Source organism: Sinocyclocheilus grahami, unplaced genomic scaffold, assembly GCF_001515645.1.
Source record: "Sinocyclocheilus grahami isolate Dianchi unplaced genomic scaffold, SAMN03320097.WGS_v1.1 scaffold288.1, whole genome shotgun sequence".
NCBI lineage: Eukaryota > Metazoa > Chordata > Actinopteri > Cypriniformes > Cyprinidae > Sinocyclocheilus > Sinocyclocheilus grahami.
Genome location: NW_015505467.1, coordinates 1695050 through 1718270, shown reverse-complemented (window position 1 = coordinate 1718270; position 23221 = coordinate 1695050). Strand labels below are relative to the sequence as shown.

The following is a 23221-nucleotide window of genomic DNA, read 5'->3' as shown; positions in this document are numbered from 1 at the left end:
AGTATCTGTAAATATGTTGCTCATTTCTGTGGATGTGATTGGCAGCTGTGAGACCTCTCCAGAGAAGACTTCTGATGCTTCTGAAGAAACACTTGCTGAACTTTCACGCATTTCAACCACGTTACATACCTAAACAAGGAGGCTACACACCAGCAAAATGGTTTTGGTGCTCATTCCTGGGTTGCTGGACAATTTTCAACAGTTCTGGAGCCAAAAACCGACTGATTACATCAAATTTTGTTTAATAGAAAGTTAACACATTTGTCAATTTTGACATTTCATTCAGATCCATGTGAGTTCTAAACATTTATACTGTTTTACCTTTAAGCTGTGGCTTTGTCTGGAAAATATGACTAAAACCTTTTTTTCTGTACTCAAAGTTCTAAATGCATTTTGACAGGAAATTGAGTTTATATAAGAGTTAAATATTAGCAACTTTAAAATCTGTGATTATCTCTGAAAAATCTTTTTACCTAATCGATAGCACTAAAAAACTACAAATGTCTAATAATAAACGCATTTTCTGACGTACAAAATATCGTGCCATGCATTATTTCTGGAATGATTACACAGTCCCATGAACTACCATGTATGCAACATTGTCATTAAATGTGAAAACCAAACACTGGCACCAGCACCATTTTGGTCAAAAAGAAGTATAAGTGCAATCTTGGAGTTAATTTGGCTGTTCCATGTCAATCCACTCAAATAGAAAGTTCCAGAGCATTTCCTCATAACTCAGGAAAATGGATCTGCAAAGGCCAAGCGAAGATGATTTGAGCTTTGTCTTTATCTTTAAAGTGCCATCTTATTGGTGTGGAGCACTGTAATACAGACTCATTTACACTGCTGGTAAAGTGGATCAGATGATGCTTGATCGAACTGTCACCTAAAAGAATCTATCATGGGCGACTGACTGGCCTTATTGGGTCCCCATGGAGGTGCAATTTCAACCAGACTGGATGCGTCATTAACCAAGACTGAGGAGGCGGCAAGAGTTCTGGATCTTCAAAAAAAAAAATTTATTTAATGATTAAATTGATTTATTCTAAACATAGACAGGTATGGGAGAGTAACAAACAAACAAAAAATTAATGAACAATTTAATCATAATATTATTCAAATTCAGCAGTAAGAGAGGACAAAGGTGTGTGTCTAATCTCAGACAAACACGCTCACTCTGGCATCCATGCAGAGTCTCATCCATCTGGCTAGCAGCATATGCCATGACGTGTGTCAGTGACTGCTCTGCTGAGTAAATGATGGAGAGCAGATCAATCAGGGGACTGGGAGGCCCCAAACCTTCACCCTGTCGGCAGAGGAAGATGGAGCAGCTAGACTCAGGTGCAGGAAACCCACCTTCTGTCTGGCGAAAAGGGACTACTGATAATGGGCTCCTATTGTATGATATACCAAATCTGCTGGTACTTGTGCTCAGTTAATCTGCTGGTACTCTAAGGCAGTCTATGCTTTTGGTCAGGTCATGTATTTGTATATTTCAAGTCTAATTCATCACATGACTTGTGAACCTGCCTTGATAGCTAAAGAATACAAGTCTCTGACAAAGTATCCATATCAAGACTCAAGTCTCTGATCAAGTGCCAAGTCTAGTCTAAAGACTTTCAAGACCAGATCAGTCAAGTCTTTGGTCATAAGTAGGTTCTCAAATGTCTTTTGTTACGCTGCAGTTTATGTGGTAAATTAATTTAACTCTGACTCTGGTTGGTAAGATGTTTTAATGTTTTTGAAAGATGTGTCTTATGCTCACCAGGGTCACATTTATATGATTTTGAAACAGTAATACTGTGAAAATGTATTGCAATTTGACATAACTGCTATGTTGAAAACAATTGTGCTAGTCTATTTTTTGTGCAAACTGTAGTACATTTTTTCAGGATTCTTTGATGAATAGAAAGTTCAAAAGAAGAGCAATTATTTCAAATTGAAATCTTTTGTATTATTATGAATGCCCTTACCATACATTTAAGGCAAATTCACGGTAAAGTGCCAAAAGAAAAAACAAACAAACAATTGCTTATGGGTCTAAGACGAGTAATTTTTTTTCCTCTATACCTCAGAGGTTCCATGATTACCCGCTAGTTCTCAGACTAAGTCTGCATAAAATACATATTCTTTAAGATATGTACAAAGAAGCAACCAAATAATGGCTTTCACTGCAAGTGCATGTCTTTTGACACATTTTGTGTTTTTTTTTCAAACTGAGGAATAAATATCAAAATTGTTTTCTGTGGAAATTGACAACATGCCATAGAGGCTATTAATACATCTTAACTTCAAATGAAACAGTCAAAACCCAAACACAGACCAAAACATCTTCTGCAGGACACAGTCATTACATCAATGTAAAACTGATCCTGACCTTCACCAGTAGCTCTAGAGTAGCACAATACATCTCTCTGAAACATCTCTTTAGAATGATGTCCATCCCAGATCATAAAAACGCCACTGGGGAAAGAAGGCCACAATAGAAACAGACAATAAATTCAATGAAGGATGCAAGTTGGAAGCATGAGGGCAGCTCTCCTTGACTTTGAGGCGCTTCTGTAACAAATCTGTTTCTTCCCTGCTCTCAGCCTTCAATTATCATTGCTGCATCAGTAGACAGGATCAGTGACCTGCTTCATACCGGATGACTTCATCTCAGGAGTAACCTCAGTGAAGCTGGGAGGTATCAGTGCCACAGAGTGGGACATGAAACTGTGGTGTCTGTTTAGCTCACTATTAGGGGACGTAGCAATATCTGGGTCATGATATGATGATACTGCAATTATTTAGTTATTCAGTGTGTTGTGATTCAAAACGTTTCTCGTTCATCTGCAGTGAGTTAGGGTTAGTGCCATGTACAATTTTATTCTTGGGCACTGAAGTAATGCCACAATATATTTCAGATTCTTACAGATGTGCTTTGCTTTTTTGCACAAATAGAAACATCACAAATGCAATACATTTCATTCTCGTCATAACAATATCCACAGTACTGTGCGGTCAATTTTTCCAGTGATTTGAAATTGTTACCTCATCTTCATTCACCATCATCATCATCACTTCTAGTAATGAGTTTATACTTATCAAGCCTACAATCAATACTCTTCAATCAATCAAAATATTTCACAAACTTGGAGAGCTCTGAGAAATAATCCAAGACATATTTCTCTAATTGTTTACCTAACTTATCTGACTTATTTTATTTACTCATTTATTCTTTAGCAAGTATTTTCTTTTTGAGCAACTTTTATATTTGATGCATGCCATTTTCTAACTCATTACATCTTCCATGAACTATTATTTATAAGGTATAATGAGAACATGTTGTCGACAGTATACTTAATGTGGACACAAATTAGAAACACATTCAAATATGATTTCAGTCTTTTGAAAATGGCGAAGAAAAACAATTGAAGTGGGAGAAAAGAGAATAAGGCCAGTAGATTTCATAATGATATAATCTCAAGTAACACAGAATCTTTAATGTTTTCCAGAGACTGTCCTTAAACTTCAGCTTAATTTTTCCAAATTTAAATATTTTTTCCCCATTACAAATGATATTAGTGGAATAACGTCAATAATATACTGATTGACATGAGTTTCAGAAAGTTTTGTTTTATCAAGCTTACATGGGTTCCATAAGTTTGCGATAACAAATCACACACAATTAAAGGGGTCATGAACTGAGAAATCAAAATTCCCTTGATCTTTTGACATACAAGAGGTCATTGTACTATAAAAACATGCTGTAAGTTTCAGAACTCAAAACTTTCTCGTTAGTCTAAAAACAGCTTAGATTGAACCCAATCTGCCAAAACGACAGCTTGTGGAATGTGCCACTTTATTACTTTTTTTATGTAATAGTGTGGCTAAACACCGCTTCCACAGAAGATGATCAACAGCTGCTTCTACATCACTGCCTGTTTAGCCCTGTCCACCAATACGTGCATGTAGTGAAAATAACGAGAGAACAAGAGAGAGAGGCAAACACTGGTCTACCCAGAAATCAAATGATAAAGATGCTCCGAAGACAACAAGATGCTGTGTATTGCCAAGTTGTGGAAGTCTTTGCATTGCCTTCCTTCTGACCCTAACATTAGGAAAAAGTGGATTAACTTTATTTTTAATGAAGATCTAGACCACGTCAGTAAGAACTCGCTCCTTTGTTCACTTTATTTCACTGCGGGGATGCACCATGCCTATTCAAACAGAGCGTTCTGATGAGGGGGGTTAAAACAGAACAGAAAATATCCAATTACTTCTAAATTATGATGCTTTTTTATTATAAGTGGCCCTCAGAGAACAGTACAAAATAATTTAAAAAGTTTATATGACCCCTTTAATGTCACATTAGCTTTGCTTTCAGTTTTTTGACCCCTATGACTGGTTTTGTGGTCCAGGGTCACATATATTGCCATACACTTCATTAGGCATCCTGTTTCTAGCTTGATTAATGACCCAAATATAATTAGAGTCCCAATCTCTCTTTTTAACTTACTATTTGATCATTAAGACATTTTTACACAAAACTGAATTATAATTATGAATTATAAATGCAAGATAACTGCCATCTCCAAGATGCACCTAAATGGGGTTATGTGATAAAGTTGCATAGTAAACATTTATCATTGAATAATGCCTATACTGTTTCACTGTAGAGCTCTGTATTGGATTGTATTGTTTTGGAAAAATTAATGGTGTCAATTTAGCTTTGAGGGTGTCCCGTACTGATTAACTCTAAATATCAAAATGTTTCAGAGCAGCACAACAATATATAACACAGAGAGCAGCAGAGAATCATGAGTACAACATAGTAGAGTGACTGATCAGGAAAATCCTAAAACAGATCAAATGCAGACGGTGAATGTGAGGGACACAGAGAGACACCCATCTGCTCCATGACCTCACCAGATCTCCCTGGCAGATGCGGAAAGGCCTGCCAAGCAATTAGTACCACTGCTTGACTTGTTTGGGGCCGTCTCCTAGGGGCAAATGCAGCTGGGGCCGTCTGTGTGTGTGTGAAACGTGGGTAAGATGGTGTGCCTTTTTTGCCTGCTGCCTCTCACGTTTCCATTGTAGGGCAGAAAAAGACTACAGGCTAAAAGCATCTGTAACTGACATTCTCCCCCTCTTATCATTGACATGAAAGAGCAAAACATGCTAACTTCAGCTGAGACAGAAGAAAAACTGCTGCACTTTTTTCCCCTCTTCTCCTAAACGAGCATGGTCGTGTTTTCATTCACCAAGGATTTGATATTATATCTAGAGACATGTAAACAAGAACTTAAAACTACTAATCAATAAATAAATACAGTAAAAAAAAAAAACAATAGGGTACAAAACCATGCATTTCCAGCAGAAAGCAACTGAGAGTAAAGCTGACAAAGCATGATGGAAATGAACGTTTCTTCTTCTGTGGACAGTATCTGCCACCTCTGCTTCTTTCCTTCAGACAGTAAAAATGGTAACTATCTGATCAACATTAACTTGAAATTAACTGTATATTTTTAACTTGCCTAAACACTTATTTAAAAAAAAAACAAGATAAAAACTTTGGTAAATCCAATAATAACAGTAATTAAAGGATTAAATGATTAATTTGCTTAATGCTTGTAATCTTGCAAATTAAGTCAATCTTGTAACAACTAACTTAAGTAAATGATCTCAAACAGTTTGATGTGGTGAATATTAATTGTGGACAGGGTTAGATGCACCAAAATAGTGCAAACATTTTTTTTATCTTATTACTTCTAATAAGACATATCTATTATTATTCTAACTAAATACTGCAGTGATGTGTTTTACTGCTATATTAATTTCTGTGAACAGTTCAGGAGTGTCATTCAGTCCAGTTAGCACTGTGATCTGCCAAATACTAATCAAGAATGGGTAAGTGTGTTAACTTAGATTAAATATTTTACTATATGAATATTCAGTGCTGAAATGTAGAAGCAAATATTCACAATGTCTTCAAAACGTTTACAACATTAGACCAAAACATGATTCATTTAACATAGCATTCTACAATGAACTTGTTTAACTAGCCTCATTTCTTTACCATTACAGAAGAAAACTCATATATGAAAAAATGAAACCATAAGATGGCTGAAGAATCCCATCGCAAATACCTGTTGGACGTTCTTTTATTCCAATGTAAACGTCTATTTTTTTCTTAACTTAAATGAAAACGAAATATTACGTAAAATGCATTCCAATCACATATCTGTATAATATAAAAAAATCATCTCCTGGCGTGTGATTTCGTGATGTTTCACATGGTTTAGGAGCAAAACAATGTTTGTGTAATTAAATAAAACACCGTGAAGTTTCTTTACCGAAAGAACATTCGCTCAGCGTGCTTCTAACAAACGGTGTTTTACTCAAGCGAAAAATAAAACAGCCCGCGGGCTCTCGGATGGGCTTAACAACACAAACTCTTGACATTCGTTTTTCTCGCTGTAAAAACACACTCACTCGCGACGGATCAATACTTTGAATGGCCTCATTTAGCGCAACGCACCCTACACCCGCAGCGCTATGTCTGCAGACTTTCTCCTAAGCCTGTCGTTAAGACAACTGTGATGAGAGCTGAACTCATACAACATGAAGTCTGGCTTGATAAGAGACTTCAATTACCAGGCCAAACAATCTCTCCTCTCTAAATTATTCATTTTAACACGCTACGCTGCCGATGGGATGCTGCTCAGATTCACATAACTCATGTGAGAACAGAGCGACGATGGAACACAATGGAAACAAAATGTTTAACAATTTAAGAAAGTTGTTTTAATGAAAGCAATGAATGCAGAGAGCGAACGGAAAGCAAATGCGTTAATGTCTATAATCTATTATTATATTGATTAATATTCTATAATCGAGAAACATACCCGCGCACAATGGAGAAAGTAAATTACGTGCATCAAAACAAAAACGAACGAAGTAAATAAATACATGTGTTTCTTTGAGAAATATGAAAGAAAAAGTACGAATCCAGCTTTAACTACAAGGGAAAACAAATGACAGCCCAACTTTATTTTTTCCGCTTTTTATTTTTTTCTTTCCTTTCTGTTTTTGAAACGTTCTTTTATTGTCCTTACATTAAGTGCATGCAGCAGTTAAATCCTGAATATCTTCTGTAAATAACACACCTGCAGGTTGCACATACATCTTCACTGGAGCACTGTCATTTAATTACAATATCACTGAATAACCCGAATAACACATCCGTCTCTAAAACGTTTCATTATGCTCTTGATTTTTGTGACTATGGACGATACGATCATTTTCAAATAAAACTCTATAAACATTGTCCTTTAAAAGACCCTTGATTGTGTTGCAATTATAAACACGAACAGGCTAGAGGATTAGAAAACCGTTCAACTAATCTGCATCAGTTTATTTAGGCATTATCACAATATTACAGAAGCTACATCTCCAATACTGTGCGACCATGAGCACACGCACACACACACACACGCTTATTTGATCGATGTGAAGCAGTATCCAGATTTTTGAGCATAGGATGAAATCGCGGTGGACGAATGCAACACAAGCAGTGCGCGGTCAATAACCTTACAGCGGCAAAAACTAAATATCGTTTAACACAATTAGCAGCCAGTTCTTAAAGACCAAAGTGAAGCAGTATCCAGATTTTTGAGCATAGGATGAAATCGCGGTGGACGAATGCAACACAAGCAGTGCGCGGTCAATAACCTTACAGCGGCAAAAACGAAATATCGTTTAACACAATTAGCAGCCAGTTCTTAAAGACCAAAGCTTAATTCTGTACAAACAAAAATATGTAAGTAAAATCGCACCTAACAAATAAGCATTCAAAATTCAGTAGTATTTTCAGTAGTATTTTCACAGTATCTTACTTTACGACCAAATGTGCATACAGCGAAATAACAAACTCCCAACATGTCAAATCGTTGTAATGTAGGCTAAAGAAAGTAAAAGCTTACAGCTGAAATATGTGCTCTTAATGCCGTATGTATAAAGGAGCCGCGGCTCGAGCTCTGGATGTTCAGGAGGAGAGCGTCTCTCCAGCGCACCTAGGCTGCGATTGGCCAACTGCACTGACAGCTAGCCCGCTGATTGGCCAGAAAGATATGCCCGTCCCCCTTTCACTCCAGCTAGAGGACCATTCATAAACTAAACAATTCCAACACTCACGGCTGAGTCTGGACAACTGCACACTGGCGCACAGTTTTCACGCGCAAACACAAGTGAGAGAGATGACATGACGCGCGGAGATTTATCCTGCAGCTGATACTGGCTCGGAGAACAACTTAAACCCTTTAAACCTTTTCAAGTCGAGTTGGAAAAGTCGCACTGCGTTGCATCCATCCGTTTCCTGGTCCAAACTTGACGTCTATCCGCTGTGGGCGCAAACTTCATCACTTCATTTTTGTTTTCACTTTGCTGGGAGTTGTGCCTCTGGCTTCACCGGTAAGCATTGGATCCATCGGCGTACTGCGAAACTCCGGTCTACAGTCCGGATCTGTGCCCCAATATGATTGCAACGCAAGCAAAGCTGGTTTACCAGCTCAATAAATATTACAACGAAAGATGCCAGGCGCGCAAGGCGGCCATCGCCAAGACCATACGAGAGGTGTGTAAGGTGGTGTCGGACGTGCTGAAGGAGGTGGAGGTCCAGGAGCCCCGTTTCATCAGCTCCCTGAGCGAGATAGACGCGCGCTATGAGGGCATGGAGGTCATCGCACCCAACGAGTTTGAGGTCGTGCTTTACCTGAACCAGATGGGAGTCTTCAACTTCGTGGATGACGGCTCTCTGCCGGGCTGCGCGGTGCTCAAACTCAGCGACGGCCGTAAGAGGAGCATGTCCTTGTGGGTGGAGTTCATCACCGCCTCCGGTTATCTGTCGGCGCGAAAGATCCGCTCCCGCTTCCAGACGCTGGTGGCCCAGGCCGTGGATAAATGCAGCTACCGGGACGTGGTTAAGATGGTGGCGGATACGAGCGAAGTGAAACTGCGTATTCGGGAGAGATACGTGGTGCAGATCACCCCGGCCTTCAAGTGCACGGGCATCTGGCCTAGAAGTGCTGCTCAGTGGCCCATGCCTCACATCCCGTGGCCCGGGCCGAACCGGGTGGCGGAGGTGAAAGCGGAGGGTTTTAACCTCCTCTCCAAAGAGTGCTACTCGTTAACGGGAAAACAGAGCTCGGCGGAAAGCGACGCCTGGGTCTTGCAGTTCGGCGAGGCCGAGAACAGGCTTCTGATGTCGGGCTGCAGGAAGAAATGCCTCTCTATTCTAAAGACTCTCCGCGATCGACACCTCGAGCTGCCGGGACAGCCGCTCAATAACTACCACATGAAGTCCCTGCTGCTGTACGAGTGCGAGAAACACCCGCGGGAGACTGACTGGGACGAGTCGTGCCTCGGCGACCGTCTGAACGGTATTCTGCTGCAGCTCATCTCCTGTCTGCAGTGCCGCCGGTGCCCACATTACTTCTTACCCAATCTAGACCTGTTTCAGGGTAAACCACACTCAGCCCTGGAGACAGCGGCCAAACAGACCTGGAGACTGGCCAGAGAAATCCTTACCAACGCTAAAAGTTTGGATAAACTGTAAGATGCAAAACGAGGACATTTTATGTCGGTGAATATTAACGGACGTTCGAGATCACAACACTGAAAGTGGAGAGAATGTGATCACGGTGCTCTCCGAGTAATGAAACCAAGAAAATAAAAGATTAAAATAAAACTTAAAAAAAACCCCGAAGCATTTGCTTTTGCTAAGGCTCAAACGGGACATTGCAGGAGAGAGAAATTAAGGTACATTTTAAACTAAGTGTAATGATTTTGTTGTTTGTTTGAACTGTTTTCACAAAGTGAAAATTTTATTTAAATATATGCACAAGATCTTTAATTGCAAATTACAAAATGTAGCGTGCCAAGTTCGTTTTTTTCATGATGTGATCAAAAATTGAAACGTGTAATAAAATCATGACACAATGAAATTTAAACTTGGCATTCGTCATTACTCAATTAAAAATTCCTGGCATTAATGGGACTACAATGCATAAGCTAGATGCATAAATAATTAAGCATATAGTTTTGGGATTTGTTTTCGCTAGTTAAACAAAAGCATAGCTAAAAGTAATATTAGGACAGTGTGTATTTGTGGACTGCTCATTCAGTTTAACGATACCTAGAAAACACGGGAGGCCTGTTGCTGTAAATGACAAAAATAATAAATTAAATAGATACTAGCAACAAAATAAAGATGATCGTATTTATAAAATAATAACAATAATATAATCGCACTTTAGTGTAACAACCAAGGCCATTTACACTTCTAATTAAAATGTTTTTTTTTTTTAAAGGACAGACGATCTCTCACATAAACCAACAGTACTTAATTTTGTAGATTAAAACCAATTCGGCATAACATAAAATATAAAATGTTCAAATAACGACATTTTGCATTTTAACTTTTTTGACTGAATAATAATAGGCTAATGCTTTAGAGTAAAGAATTATGTTAATTTACTCTGGAAATCCCCGTTTGAAAAAAGAAAGAAAGAAAAAGAAAATTTTGGTTTTATTAATTATTGCAAAAATAAAAGCAGCCTATTAGAATTAAAAAGCCTACTAAAAGGAATACTTAGACAATGTTTTGCAACAAACAAATAAATAATCTACTAATACTGATGTAGCTATGTTATTCTGGCAAAAGAAACAATTTTACTTCACAATTCCGTTACTTTAGTAAAAACAGCAAAATATTATTAATCTAGCTTTTAGGAAAATAACTGTATTGAAAGCAAGATATTTCAAGTACATAAAAGGAATTTCATAGTTAAGGAAATACTGAAAGTTGATACTTTGTTCTTCCAAAGGCAAAACAAAACTTCTAGTCAATGAAGCATTCAGAAGAATTTAACTAATTAAGTTTTTTTATTTGCATTAATAGTCAAGATTTTTGGTGGCACACCTCAGCTACACGCCAATGATGATGGCAAGTTACACTTTAATAGCCTTGACCCACATATGTTGTGAACAGTTGAAACACATGCAACATGCTATGAGGAAAGAGAGCAAGCTTTTCTATCAGCAAAGCCTGTTCTGTCTTTGTGTTACGATATGGCCAATGCAAGATAAGATGACCACAAAAAGCCATTACTCACAAACCCTATGTGGAAAGGTAGTTATATAAAAAAACATACAAACCAGTATTGTGAAAGCACATTAAAGGACCTTGGTTATACCACAGCTAGTCACTTCATTTTTAGTGTGCACAGCTCATGGGACAATTGGAGTCATTTTTCGATGAGAAACCCTCTTACCTTGGGATCAATGTTCTTAAAACTCGGGTCTTCTTCATCCACCTCAAAGTATAACTCCTGGGCCGTGATAGACAGTGTGCCTTTTACCACCACAGCGGGTGCAACCAGCTGTGCGCTGGTGCTCAGGTTAACAGGCCCTACGGATCACAGAAGAGCACAGCGGTTAGTGTGTGTGTGGGTGTGTGTGCGCGCCTCCCCCACCCTCTACTGCCCTTGGCATAGAAACCATTTCAAAGGAGTACAGAGTGTTTACTTGAACACAAACTCAACAAGGGCACATATTGACTTCCTGATAGAACATCTTTAGTTTTAATAAGCTTGGGGGGAGAGGGGGAGGGGGGGGAGCTACATTCATTTGAGGATAATAAGTATGATTTCAAATTATGACTCAATAATACAAACACTATATGTATTTAGGCTTAATCTATATTTTATTGCATGCAATTGATTTTTATTTAATTATTTTAATTTAACAATAAAATGCCTTACAAGTGTAAATCGTGTAATGTTACATTGCCTGTCATAATATTACAGCTTTCTTATTATTACTGAACTAAAGATTTGTTGAATGTAAACAAATAAAGCATTACATATTACTTTACTTAACAATTAATTTAAGAAGTATTGAATTAAAATATATCGCATTTTTAAAAAGCAAATTCATCAAACTAATCCATAAGTAGGATTAAACCCTACACAATGGCATATTTAAGCGCTGCATCTGTCATAGAAACGGTACAGGCGCGATGTCAAAAAGCGCTGGAATCCGCTGTCAATCAGCGCGCATTGATTGCAGGCTTTGGGTTTAATCTGTCATCAATCTTAATTTATGCCAGCATGACAATGTTGAAGGGTCGCTCTGGGGAATTTCTGCCTCTTTACATGCGCAAAGCATCGGATATGCGCCTGCAAACTGCCGTTGCAGTCAGTACGACCACAAGCCCATGTTTGATTTCCCCAAGCACCCTTCAATTCACAAACGCATGGCATGATCAGATAAGTTCATCAGCATGTAATACGGCTGAGAAATAACATGTTTTCCCCCGCTAAACCGGAACACGTTTCAATTACACTTGAATCAAGCTTGCTAAGTGGATGATCTCCAACGATGCGAATCTTCACAATAAATGGCACTTTATTTGAGAGAGACTGTATTTTATTGTAGAACAGACTGCCTGCCCAAATGAGATCAAGAATGTATAAACGCATTAATAAAAAAGAATATAAGTGTTTAACAGAATATTATCCTGTAGACTTTTAAGGGAAAATATAAACATAATTGTGTTTAATTAATTATCCTCCTCATGTATTTATAGTCCTGCTTTAAAATATACACTGTTAAAAACGTAAAACAATCCCATTTTAGACATTTTTATTTTTACTTCATTACTGAAAAATATTAAATCTAAGTATGAACGTGGTTTTTCGGAAGAAACTCAGAGGTTCTAACAAAATTAAAAATGTTCTGCTTTTGGCCGTCCGATTCGAATACTAGTGTGTTGTTGAGCTAATGAAATAAAAGGAACACATTTAAGCATTACGTTTCAAATATTTTAATGTGCATTTTACCCCAACTGCTCATGGGACAATTGGAGTCATTTTTCGATGAAAAACCCTCTTACCTTGGGATCAATGTTCTTAAAACTCGGGTCTTCTTCATCCACCTCAAAGTATAACTCCTGGGCCGTGATAGACAGTGTGCCTTTTACCACCACAGCGGGTGCAACCAGCTGTGCGCTGGTGCTCAGGTTAACAGGCCCTACGGATCACAGAAGAGCACAGCGGTTAGTGTGTGTGTGGGTGTGTGTGCGCGCCTCCCCCACCCTCTACTGCCCTTGGCATAGAAACCATTTCAAAGGAGTACAGAGTGTTTACTTGAACACAAACTCAACAAGGGCACATATTGACTTCCTGATAGAACATCTTTAGTTTTAATAAGCTTGGGGGGAGGGGGGAGGGCTACATTCATTTGAGGATAATAAGTATGATTTCAAATTATGACTCAATAATACAAACACTATATGTATTTAGGCTTAATCTATATTTTATTGCATGCAATTGATTTTTATTTAATTATTTTAATTTAACAATAAAATGCCTTACAAGTGTAAATTGTGTAATGCTACATTGCCTGTCATAATATTACAGCTTTCTTATTATTACTGAACTAAAGATTTGTTGAATGTAAACAAATAAAGCATTACATATTACTTTACTTAACAATTAATTTAAGAAGTATTGAATTAAAATATATCGCATTTTTAAAAAGCAAATTCATCAAACTAATCCATAAGTAGGATTAAACCCTACACAATGGCATATTTAAGCGCTGCATCTGTCATAGAAACGGTACAGGCGCGATGTCAAAAAGCGCTGGAATCCGCTGTCAATCAGCGCGCATTGATTGCAGGCTTTGGGTTTAATCTGTCATCAATCTTAATTTATGCCAGCATGACAATGTTGAAGGGTCGCTCTGGGGAATTTCTGCCTCGGATATGCGCCTGCAAACTGCCGTTGCAGTCAGTACGACCACAAGCCCATGTTTGATTTCCCCAAGCACCCTTCAATTCACAAACGCATGGCATGATCAGATAAGTTCATCAGCATGTAATACGGCTGAGAAATAACATGTTTTCCCCCGCTAAACCGGAACACGTTTCAATTACACTTGAATCAAGCTTGCTAAGTGGATGATCTCCAACGATGCGAATCTTCACAATAAATGGCACTTTATTTGAGAGAGACTGTATTTTATTGTAGAACAGACTGCCTGCCCAAATGAGATCAAGAATGTATAAACGCATTAATAAAAAAGAATAAAAGTGTTTAACAGAATATTATCCTGTAGACTTTTAAGGGAAAATATAAACATAATTGTGTTTAATTAATTATCCTCCTCATGTATTTATAGTCCTGCTTTAAAATTAAGTTGACTTAAAATAAAAATTAAAAAAATTAATTAATTAATTAATGCACTGGTTGGTATTATAGCCTATTATGGACACATGCTAATAGATATTTTATAATAAAATTCTAAACAATGAATAAACACGTGTTAAGCGCTACTTTAATATAATTTTTGTCCTAAATGTCATCGAGTTGACATGAAAACAACACATCAAAACCATACTAGCTATGGTTTTATCCATGTATTTATTTATTTTTGGATCCGTCTATAACATTTTCATTTGTATTATTTTGATAGCTCATTTACATAACGCTGGCAAACAGAATTGCCGTGGAGAAATTCATGCGTATTTGAATAAGTCGAACTTTGTGAAAAGATAAAGCTGAGTTTTCCCCACAACTAGACGGTTATTTAGGACATGGTTCTTTTTCTTTCAAAAATGTAATTTGGCATGTTGTTTTCCTGATAATCAGAAATAATAAAACACACAATCAACTGCAAGTTGACTTAAAATAAAAAAAAAAAAAATTAATTAATTAATTAATGCACTGGTTGGTATTATAGCCTATTATGGACACATGCTAATAGATATTTTATAATAAAATTCTAAACAATGAATACTTTAATATAATATAATTTTTGTCCTAAATGTCATCGAGTTGACATGAAAACAACACATCAAAACCATACTAGCTATGGTTTTATCCATGTATTTATTTATTTTTGGATCCGTCTATAACATTTTCATTTGTATTATTTTGATAGCTCATTTACATAACGCTGGGAAACAGAATTGCCGTGGAGAAATTCATGCGTATTTGAATAAGTCGAACTTTGTGAAAAGATAAAGCTGAGTTTTCCCCACAACTAGACGGTTATTTAGGACATGGTTCTTTTTCTTTCAAAAATGTAATTTGGCATGTTGTTTTCCTGATAATCAGAAATAATAAAACACACAATCAACTGACCAAAGTGTGCATGTGTCCATTATAGACGTTCTAATTCAATTAGTTAATCTACAAAGGACGTGCTTGTTTATGGAACTTTATTTTTATTGATTTACAGTCTAAAAACGAATATTTATACTAATATCTAATAACAGAACAACTTGTTAACATTAAAACCTTTTGAATCGCAATTAAACTGAAACAGACAAACATATATTCGGCTCCATATGCCAAGCTTACCCCTGACAAAAATCAGAAGTGGCCCTGTCTGATTTCAACTGTACATGACTTGAGGTTCCGCATAGATTATTTAAGAAAAATGGTAATCTGTAAACATTTACAGAGCACCGCATTCCCAAGTGGTGAGGGGCAAAAACGGGTCTACAGTAGAAACAAAGGCAATCTTTCATCTATGTAAACAGAGAGAGGTGATGGGGCAGTCTCTCATCAGACTGCTTCGGCCTGTAGTGGAGCTACACAGAGTCCAGTCCGGAGCCATGTGACCTCTGCCCTCTCTCTCCAGATACATCACCTGAGGGGGTTTGAATTTGCACTTGAAGCAAAACCCTGAGACAACTCTTTATAAATAGAGCCCTAAACCATTAGGAAAGCAGAGCAAAGAAATCTCTTGTCATGGAAAGTATGCTGGTGCACTGATATTTAGAACGGTCTTCCTGTAATTAACTCTCCCCAGAGAATTTGTAGTTAGCAGCAGTGAAATTACTACCAGCTTCCTAATGCATACCACATGCCTGTGTGCTCATGCCAGACAGAGTGGACACTAGGATGTGACAAAAATATGGTGTTACTTTTGTGAAGTCAACCATAATATTTTTTTTCCTATTTATTTACTATTTATTGTGTCTGAAGCGAACTGATCTGGAGTCACTTCTTCCCAATGATTTGTGATATAATACATGCCAAACTGCAAAAAATTACAAAACTCTAATATATATTATTTCAAATCACAACTTAAATTGCAAGAAAACTGCGAGTCGTGACGCCGCATTTTTAACAACTCCGTGGATGCTAGAAACATAAACAGGAAAACTTAGAGAGAATGAAGAACACATATTAGCATGAATATGTCAGACAATATAAGAATGAAAAAAACATGAAAATTAATATAACAGAAATTAGATAAGTAAGTCTAGCACGACAAAAGTATTGCTATTTATTTTATTTTTTTAAAGATTTATTTTTTTACTAAGTTTACTTTAGGCTTTAAATTTATTTGTAGTCATGTATTCTGTAAATCTACTTAAAGAATGCTATTCAATCAGATACCTAGTAGACAAAAAAAAAAAAGTGTTAATAAAAACTGTAGTGAAGCACAAATGTACCAGTGACCTAAACGAGTCAAAAACCCATGTTGTAAGATTACATTCATACATCAGCTTTACTTAAATAGCTCATTCATTCCCCTCATTCAGCAAATGCTAATGTAAATACATGCAGTTGCGCTACACTTTTAAGCTCTGTTTCCTTTTTCCGTGCAAGTTCAAATGCTCATTTATATGCAACTACGGAGGCAAAGCAATTAAATTGTCAGAATTAACAAATTTGTTTTTAACGCAAGTGCAGCCAGGAGTGAAGTCAGGAGGTGCATATTGATCACAGGAACAGAGACATTAGTCTTCAGTTATTTACACTGCTATGAGTTGCCCAACACCGAAGCCCGCACCTAGACAAATCAATCCCCACAAAAGATGGCGCTTTCCAGCCATAAATACATATCTTACCAAACTACCAGCCATCCGCCTTAGGGGTGTAAATCGGACCACTGTTTCCTGGCTGGCGATGAATGATCGCAATTGTGCATGCCAAAAAGGAGAGGTTTTGATATGATGATATATTTTGAGTGATGAAAAAATAATTTGCAAACAAGCCTGTCTGTAAAAAGAAATGCTGTTTCATTTAAATGCATATCGCTGTTATTTGAGGGGGGAAAATGATATGCTTCATTCATCCAAATGTAAATTGTATATACTGTATATATATTTTTTCTATTATCTAAATTCAAAGTATTGTGCAAAATCTGACTACTGGATTGCTGAATATGACACACACACACACACACAATCATGACTTTCTCTTCCACATATCATGAGAATAATCACAGCCAGATATGACCCTTGTGCTCTGTTTAAAAATGTGAGATCTTGGCCAAGACTTTCATTCCACTTCCGCAACAAATTTAGGGTCAGCAGTAAAGACACAAGCATTCTATGCAGGAGGGCGTCATCATGAGCATCAATTAGCTGCTTTCTGTTGTTCATTCACTTTTCATAATTACATCTTATTATGAGTTAAGAATCGTATACTTCATTAAAAAGATTAAATATGCACTTGAGACATAATAGTTTGTGTGTGTGTGTGTGTGTGTGTTTATCCTGTATAGGTTTTTAGATAAAGTTGAAGACAATTAATATATGAACATAAATACTTGATGGAAGGATTGATTATTTCCTGCCCTGGATGGTCACTGGGGAAGCATATGAGTATAATGAAGGGTTTTAAGGCCTCAAACTTTTAGGTTCCATTTCAAAGGTGATCCAAAGTGTTCCTTAAGGAGCACTTGAACTTAACCAAGTCCGAAGTTAGCAAAAGAAAAAGGGAAGAATACAGAAAAGAAAAAGTGGAGGACCGAGCAAAAAGAGAGAAATCACTGGGTCCCCTCAGGGCCCTCCATTCAGCTGCATATTATGACCATTAGGGCGGCACATCAGTCTCTGAGGATGCTGGGATTCTGAGCACTTATTGCTTTTAGATCACATTCTTATTGACTTCTGTCACATTGGTCGTTTGTCTTGAGGACCTGTGTCATTCTGAGGGGGACTAAGCAGTGACATATTGGAGACATTTTTTTCTCAGAAATGGCCCCGTTTCCGAGGGGTGCAATAGGTTAAGCTGCTCAAGTGCAAGTGCTGAATGGCACTGATTGTAAAGCCTGCTATCTCTCAGTGTGGGTAAAAACTCGTCAGAAACCAAGGTGTCTGCAAAACATTTTAACTCTCACATGCTGTATGCATTACTGCACTGCATGAAGTGATAGAGCAGAACTCAATTCAAACATAACAAATCCAAAAGAGAAAGAGGAACAGGTTAAAATGAGCTTGCTGTACATCTAAATGTAAGGAGAATGTGTTGAACACAGAAGCAATCATAAAGACATTAAATGAGGGTGTAAAAGGGAACACAAGCCCCTGATGAGTTTAATAATCACAAGTTTACTTGCAATAGCATGGTAAAAACCAACCTAGAATGGATAAATCATTATACTTTTATCAATATGTGGAGTTCATTATGGAATACATGAAGCATTTTTCAAACGTGATGACTTATTTAATAAAGAAAACATAATGAGAAAAAAATATTAGGTAATAAATTATGCAGATTTGATATAAATCAAGTCATTGGGTGGAAAACAACTGAAGGGGCTCGTTTTTCATTTCTGTACTTATACAAGTGAATAATTAAAAATGCATGCATTCATTTCTCTGCATTAGATGCAAAAGGAAACTATGTTTGCAACAATATTATGCCTACATATGCATGCATCGTTTCATGATAAAACTGGCTCACGTTTATCCTCTTATATTCTAGAGTAATTTAGAAACTTACAGTTTTCGACATTGCATGATAAATAACAAAAAGTTTTTTCTTTATGGTTTTTCCCTGCAGCGAAGTAGTTATAATGCGTCTTAAATTATATATTGAGATTCCCTAGTAGATACTGTCTAAAATAGAATTGAGAAGAATATACACAGTACTGAGGAGTCACTAACTATAACTAGTGACTCTACTAACTTAACTAGATTTTTCATCTGTTTTTTAAACAGTATAGATTTTTCAGTGACAAGCTATAATTTATCCTAAGCTACTTTATACATGTTTGCAATGCAGCATGAAAATTCAGCATGAAAGTCATGTGCTTTATTTATGTTTCATTTTGAACCAGGTTAAGTTACTTTATTTACACATTTATATTTTTTCTACTTAATTTAAGTAGAAAAAATACAGATCCCATACACATATATTTTGTCATCTAGTTTATATAAAAAATGTCTTCCAATGCACCTACAATTTCTATGAAGTGAAAATCTCTACATAAAAGTCCTCAAAATATTTAGTTAAAAGCTGCTGCTTATTGCTGTTTTTAGTCACTAAAATGGTGTGTTATATGTTTAATGCTGTCACCCAAATTTAACTTCATTCATTTCAAAATCCTTCTTGTTTGTAAAGCAGAGAAATACTGCTCTGAATTAAATAATATGTATATATCTTACATATTTTAGAACATTGGCCCCTAAAATAGCTTCAAATTAAGTTCATTTTCTGTTAGTAGCATGTAGTGTAGATAAACTCCAACAACAATACTCATTTGGAAAAATAGATAACTTCATTAAATCATGAGTAACTTGTAATATGGCAAGCTACAGTTTTAAACTAGCATCCCCACCACTTATGCACACACATCTAATACAATCACAAAGACCTAGCTCTCCCACTAACTTCACAGCTTTGCTCACCTTTAATACCAGCTGCTGACATGCATGGGAAGGAAGGAACACATAGTGACAATTTAAGAACAATTAGCGGTACTTAAATATCCGAGCTAATGAGAGGAACTGCACGTGGTAAATAAACAAATTAGCACTTTCATAATATTATCAGAGAGACAAAGGCCTCAGGACAGTGTGAGAATGTAATTTAACGTGTGTGTTTTTTTAAACCGAGTATTGTTGCACTATAAAGATTTTACAGTGACTTTAATTTTTACAGCCGTGTACCTGTTATCACGGGTTAAAGCGTTACAGCTCTACATACCGGGCTATGTTTTGTGTGTGAAAGAGTGTAAGCGCATGATATTATGTGACTATGCATTACCCACCATGCTCTGCTGCAGCCTTGAGCGTGGCCTCAGAGTGTGTGGACCCAAACAGGTTCCTGATGAAGCGCCGACGTCTCCTCAGGTCATCCTCCCAGTAGTCCAGGCGCCAGAACTCCCGCGGTCTGCTGCCGAAAGGAAGAGAGAGAGGCAAAGAGAAAGAGAGAGAGAGAGAGAGAGAAAGAGAGGCACATATGTTAGCAATTAGCCAATGCAGTGAGAAGTGGCACAGGCAGAGCTGCATAATACTGGCCTTGTTTTGCTGTAACCTTCTTCAGTGCAAAGTGCACTAACTAAAGAATGGCTAATATCAGATAGTTATGGTAATTATGATAATTATTGTTAATAATAAAATATACCTGGGCTTTAAAAATATTTGTAGCTAAATATCAAAAATGGTTATTTAGTTGTTGTTTTATTTTTCAGATTTATTTAACGGGCTATTTTGCTTTAGTTTTCAAACATATTAACAGTATAGGAATCATATTAATGTCAAGCAATTTATTCAATATTAAATCAACCATTTTTTCCCTACGTTTTGGGGTGAACACTATGCAGTACTGCACAATAAAATAAAGGCTGGATTGCAAACATTGTACATTATTTCAGTAGATAAATTCTGTAAAAATATGTATAGTTTAACATTAAGTAATCAGATGGATGCACTAAAAATGGTCTGAACACTAAAAAAGTATGGCTTTCCCCAATAATAAAATACAATCAATCAAAATAATAACCACATCCAACCAAGAGTCAAGAAAGTATACATTTTTCAAGCTAGACATTTCACACACAAAAAATGTGTTATATATTAAATATAATTTACAATTATGACAAAAAAAGTATAGTCTACACATGCTTATAGAAAAACACATATGAAAAAATAAATAAATAATTGCCAATTTATCTACCTAGCATATAGCAGTGAAATAAAACTGCTAAAATTATACATGTGTGTTCTAATTTTAGAAGTCACATTTGCACAGAACTCCAGAAATGTTTGTCCTTGGGAGTAACGCTGAAGAAGAGGCCTAGATTTTTGCAGCACCTCATGAAGGTGAGATGAGAGCTAAATACATCACACTGAAAATCAGCCTGCTGACACAGCAATCTAGCACACACACACACACACACACACACACACACACACACACACACAGAATGAGCCAGTGCTGTGGTTCCAGGCTCATTTCTGAGCCCAGCAGGACACCTTACAGCAGGACTGCTGAGGAGAGGGACCACATTTGACTCAGTGTCCTTCACCTTTAGCCATTTTCCCTCCGATATGCACCTCTTACCACTGTAAAGAAAACTAAAGTTCTTCCTCACTCTCCATCACTCTCTTTCTTTCCATCTTGTGCTTTTGTGTTTTCTCTCGATGTGTGCGAAAATGTTCACTTTTAATGAAGGTACAGTTAGGCGAACAGTTATAAGATATTATCCCATTTAGATTCAAAGGGCTTTAATTAAAATAATCTCTTGAAATATTCATTATGTTTAGCCCCCTGAGGTGCACAGAAAATACATTTCCAGCACCATAAATGAGTGTAATCTCCAAAAGCTTGCTTTATTTGAAATAGAATGAACTAATTTCAGGCTAGGGGAGGGAAGGGTATAATTTGTTGAATCAAATTAAACTCTTTTTTTTATTTTTTGCTGTAATGCACAATGGCATGAGCAATTAATTACACACATGAGCACAAAAGTAAAATTAATTTTGAACCTAAAAGAAACCCATGTGCGATTTTCAAGAAATTATGTGATAAAATATTGGTTTTGTGAATCTTAAAAAATGAAGATCAGTGATCATATGCCATCCAGAAGGACCGATCCCAGAGCGGGCTGGCGGATCATCTGTGATCCAGCAAGCGAAAGGGGCTTGTGGTGGGGGGATGACAGCGAATGGCTTTAGCAGTGGCTCTGTAGCCGTCCTCCAGCTGATTTACTGTAGGTGCTGTGAAATATAACTCTCTAAGTCCATTCTGTTCTGTGGAAGTGAGAATAAGTTTTATCGTGCAACAGGGCCTCCACACCCAGGCCAAATAAATCAGGATAACGGCCACTTAAGAGCCCTCCCTAGTGCTCACCTTCTTTTTTTACACCCGCATACTTTAACAATCACCAGCAAACACACTATTATGACCTAAAATACCATAGAGGTGGAAAAATATGTATAGTTTAACATTAAGTAATCAGATGGATGCACTAAAAATGGTCTGAACACTAAAAAAGTGAGAGAGAAGGAAAGTATTGAAAGAAGGAGTTGAGAAAATAGATAAATCAAAGAGTGGTACTGCAAGTCTTCTCAGAATTAATGATTCTAGGAGAAATAAAAACAGACAGAAATACTTCTGGAAATAGTTATGGCATGCAAAACACACATTTTAAAATCCCACTTAAAATAGCTTCTCAGGCATATGGGGCCAAGAGGGTTTGGGGCTATCCGAGCACTGCAGGTTTTTCTCAGAAGTGTGATCGATTCGCTCTGCTGCAAAAGGCTCAAAACAAATCCCATCTCGTAAAACTAACGAGAGCGCTTAAAACATGAAAATAAAAACAATTCTACTCTTCGCTTGAAAATCTCACCGGCTCGACTAATAAGAGACATCAATAACTGATTTATTTAAGATAGGAAAAGGAGATGTCATTTAAAGGGAGATGTGAGTTTTCCTGGAGAAGCACAGCTCCTTGGAGACCATTTACGGCTCAGGCAGACAGCAATGCCTTTCTGTTAAATGTTTCAAAGGAAATGTTTACACACAGACATGAGTAAAACCAAAAAAAGAAGAAAAAGCCCTTAGAGTTACAACTGATATGTTAGTAAAGAACGGGAACCAAGCACGTAGTGTACATGCACAAAACACATGCAGTAAAAATAGTGCATGACCCCAGTCTCTTGGGTCCACCTAATCACTAATGAATGAGAGAGCATAAATACAACAGCAATACAATAACCAGGACCTGAACAGTCCCCCCTTAAAAGTGTATCCCACAGAGTTGTTTTTCTCAATTCCTACCTCTAATTGCATTCAGATGGAACTAAAGTATATTCACTATATTCCTACTTTGCAGTCCCTTGTGTCACACAGTGTAGTGCAATCATGCGCTTGCCTATGTTATAAAGCGTAAATATGCATGAATATTTAATCAGTAAGAA

General features: G+C 37.0%; 2 protein-coding genes across 2 annotated transcripts in view; one reads left to right on the top strand and one right to left on the bottom strand.

Annotated features, from left to right (window-relative positions):
- The window catches only part of LOC107600653 (lipopolysaccharide-responsive and beige-like anchor protein), a 312032-nt gene that overhangs the window by 75940 nt on the left and 212871 nt on the right, over positions 1–23221 (bottom strand). The window contains exons 40-42 of the mRNA XM_016292600.1: positions 12941–13077; positions 12233–12284; positions 11319–11455 (exon numbers count right to left, since the gene is read on the bottom strand). Of these exons, the coding sequence (XP_016148086.1) occupies positions 11319–11455; positions 12233–12284; positions 12941–13077 (326 nt within the window). The remainder of the gene's footprint in view (positions 1–11318; positions 11456–12232; positions 12285–12940; positions 13078–23221) is intronic.
- On the top strand, positions 8158–9975 carry mab21l2 (mab-21-like 2). Its single transcript, XM_016292585.1, has one exon. It carries the CDS (start codon positions 8522–8524, stop codon positions 9599–9601), a length of 1080 nt encoding a protein of 359 aa, XP_016148071.1. The 5' UTR covers positions 8158–8521; the 3' UTR covers positions 9602–9975.

Excerpts from the sequence above, each read along its gene's own strand:
- mab21l2 (XM_016292585.1), top strand. The coding sequence starts at position 8,522 with ATGATTGCAACGCAAGCAAAGCTGGTTTACCAGCTCAATAAATATTAC.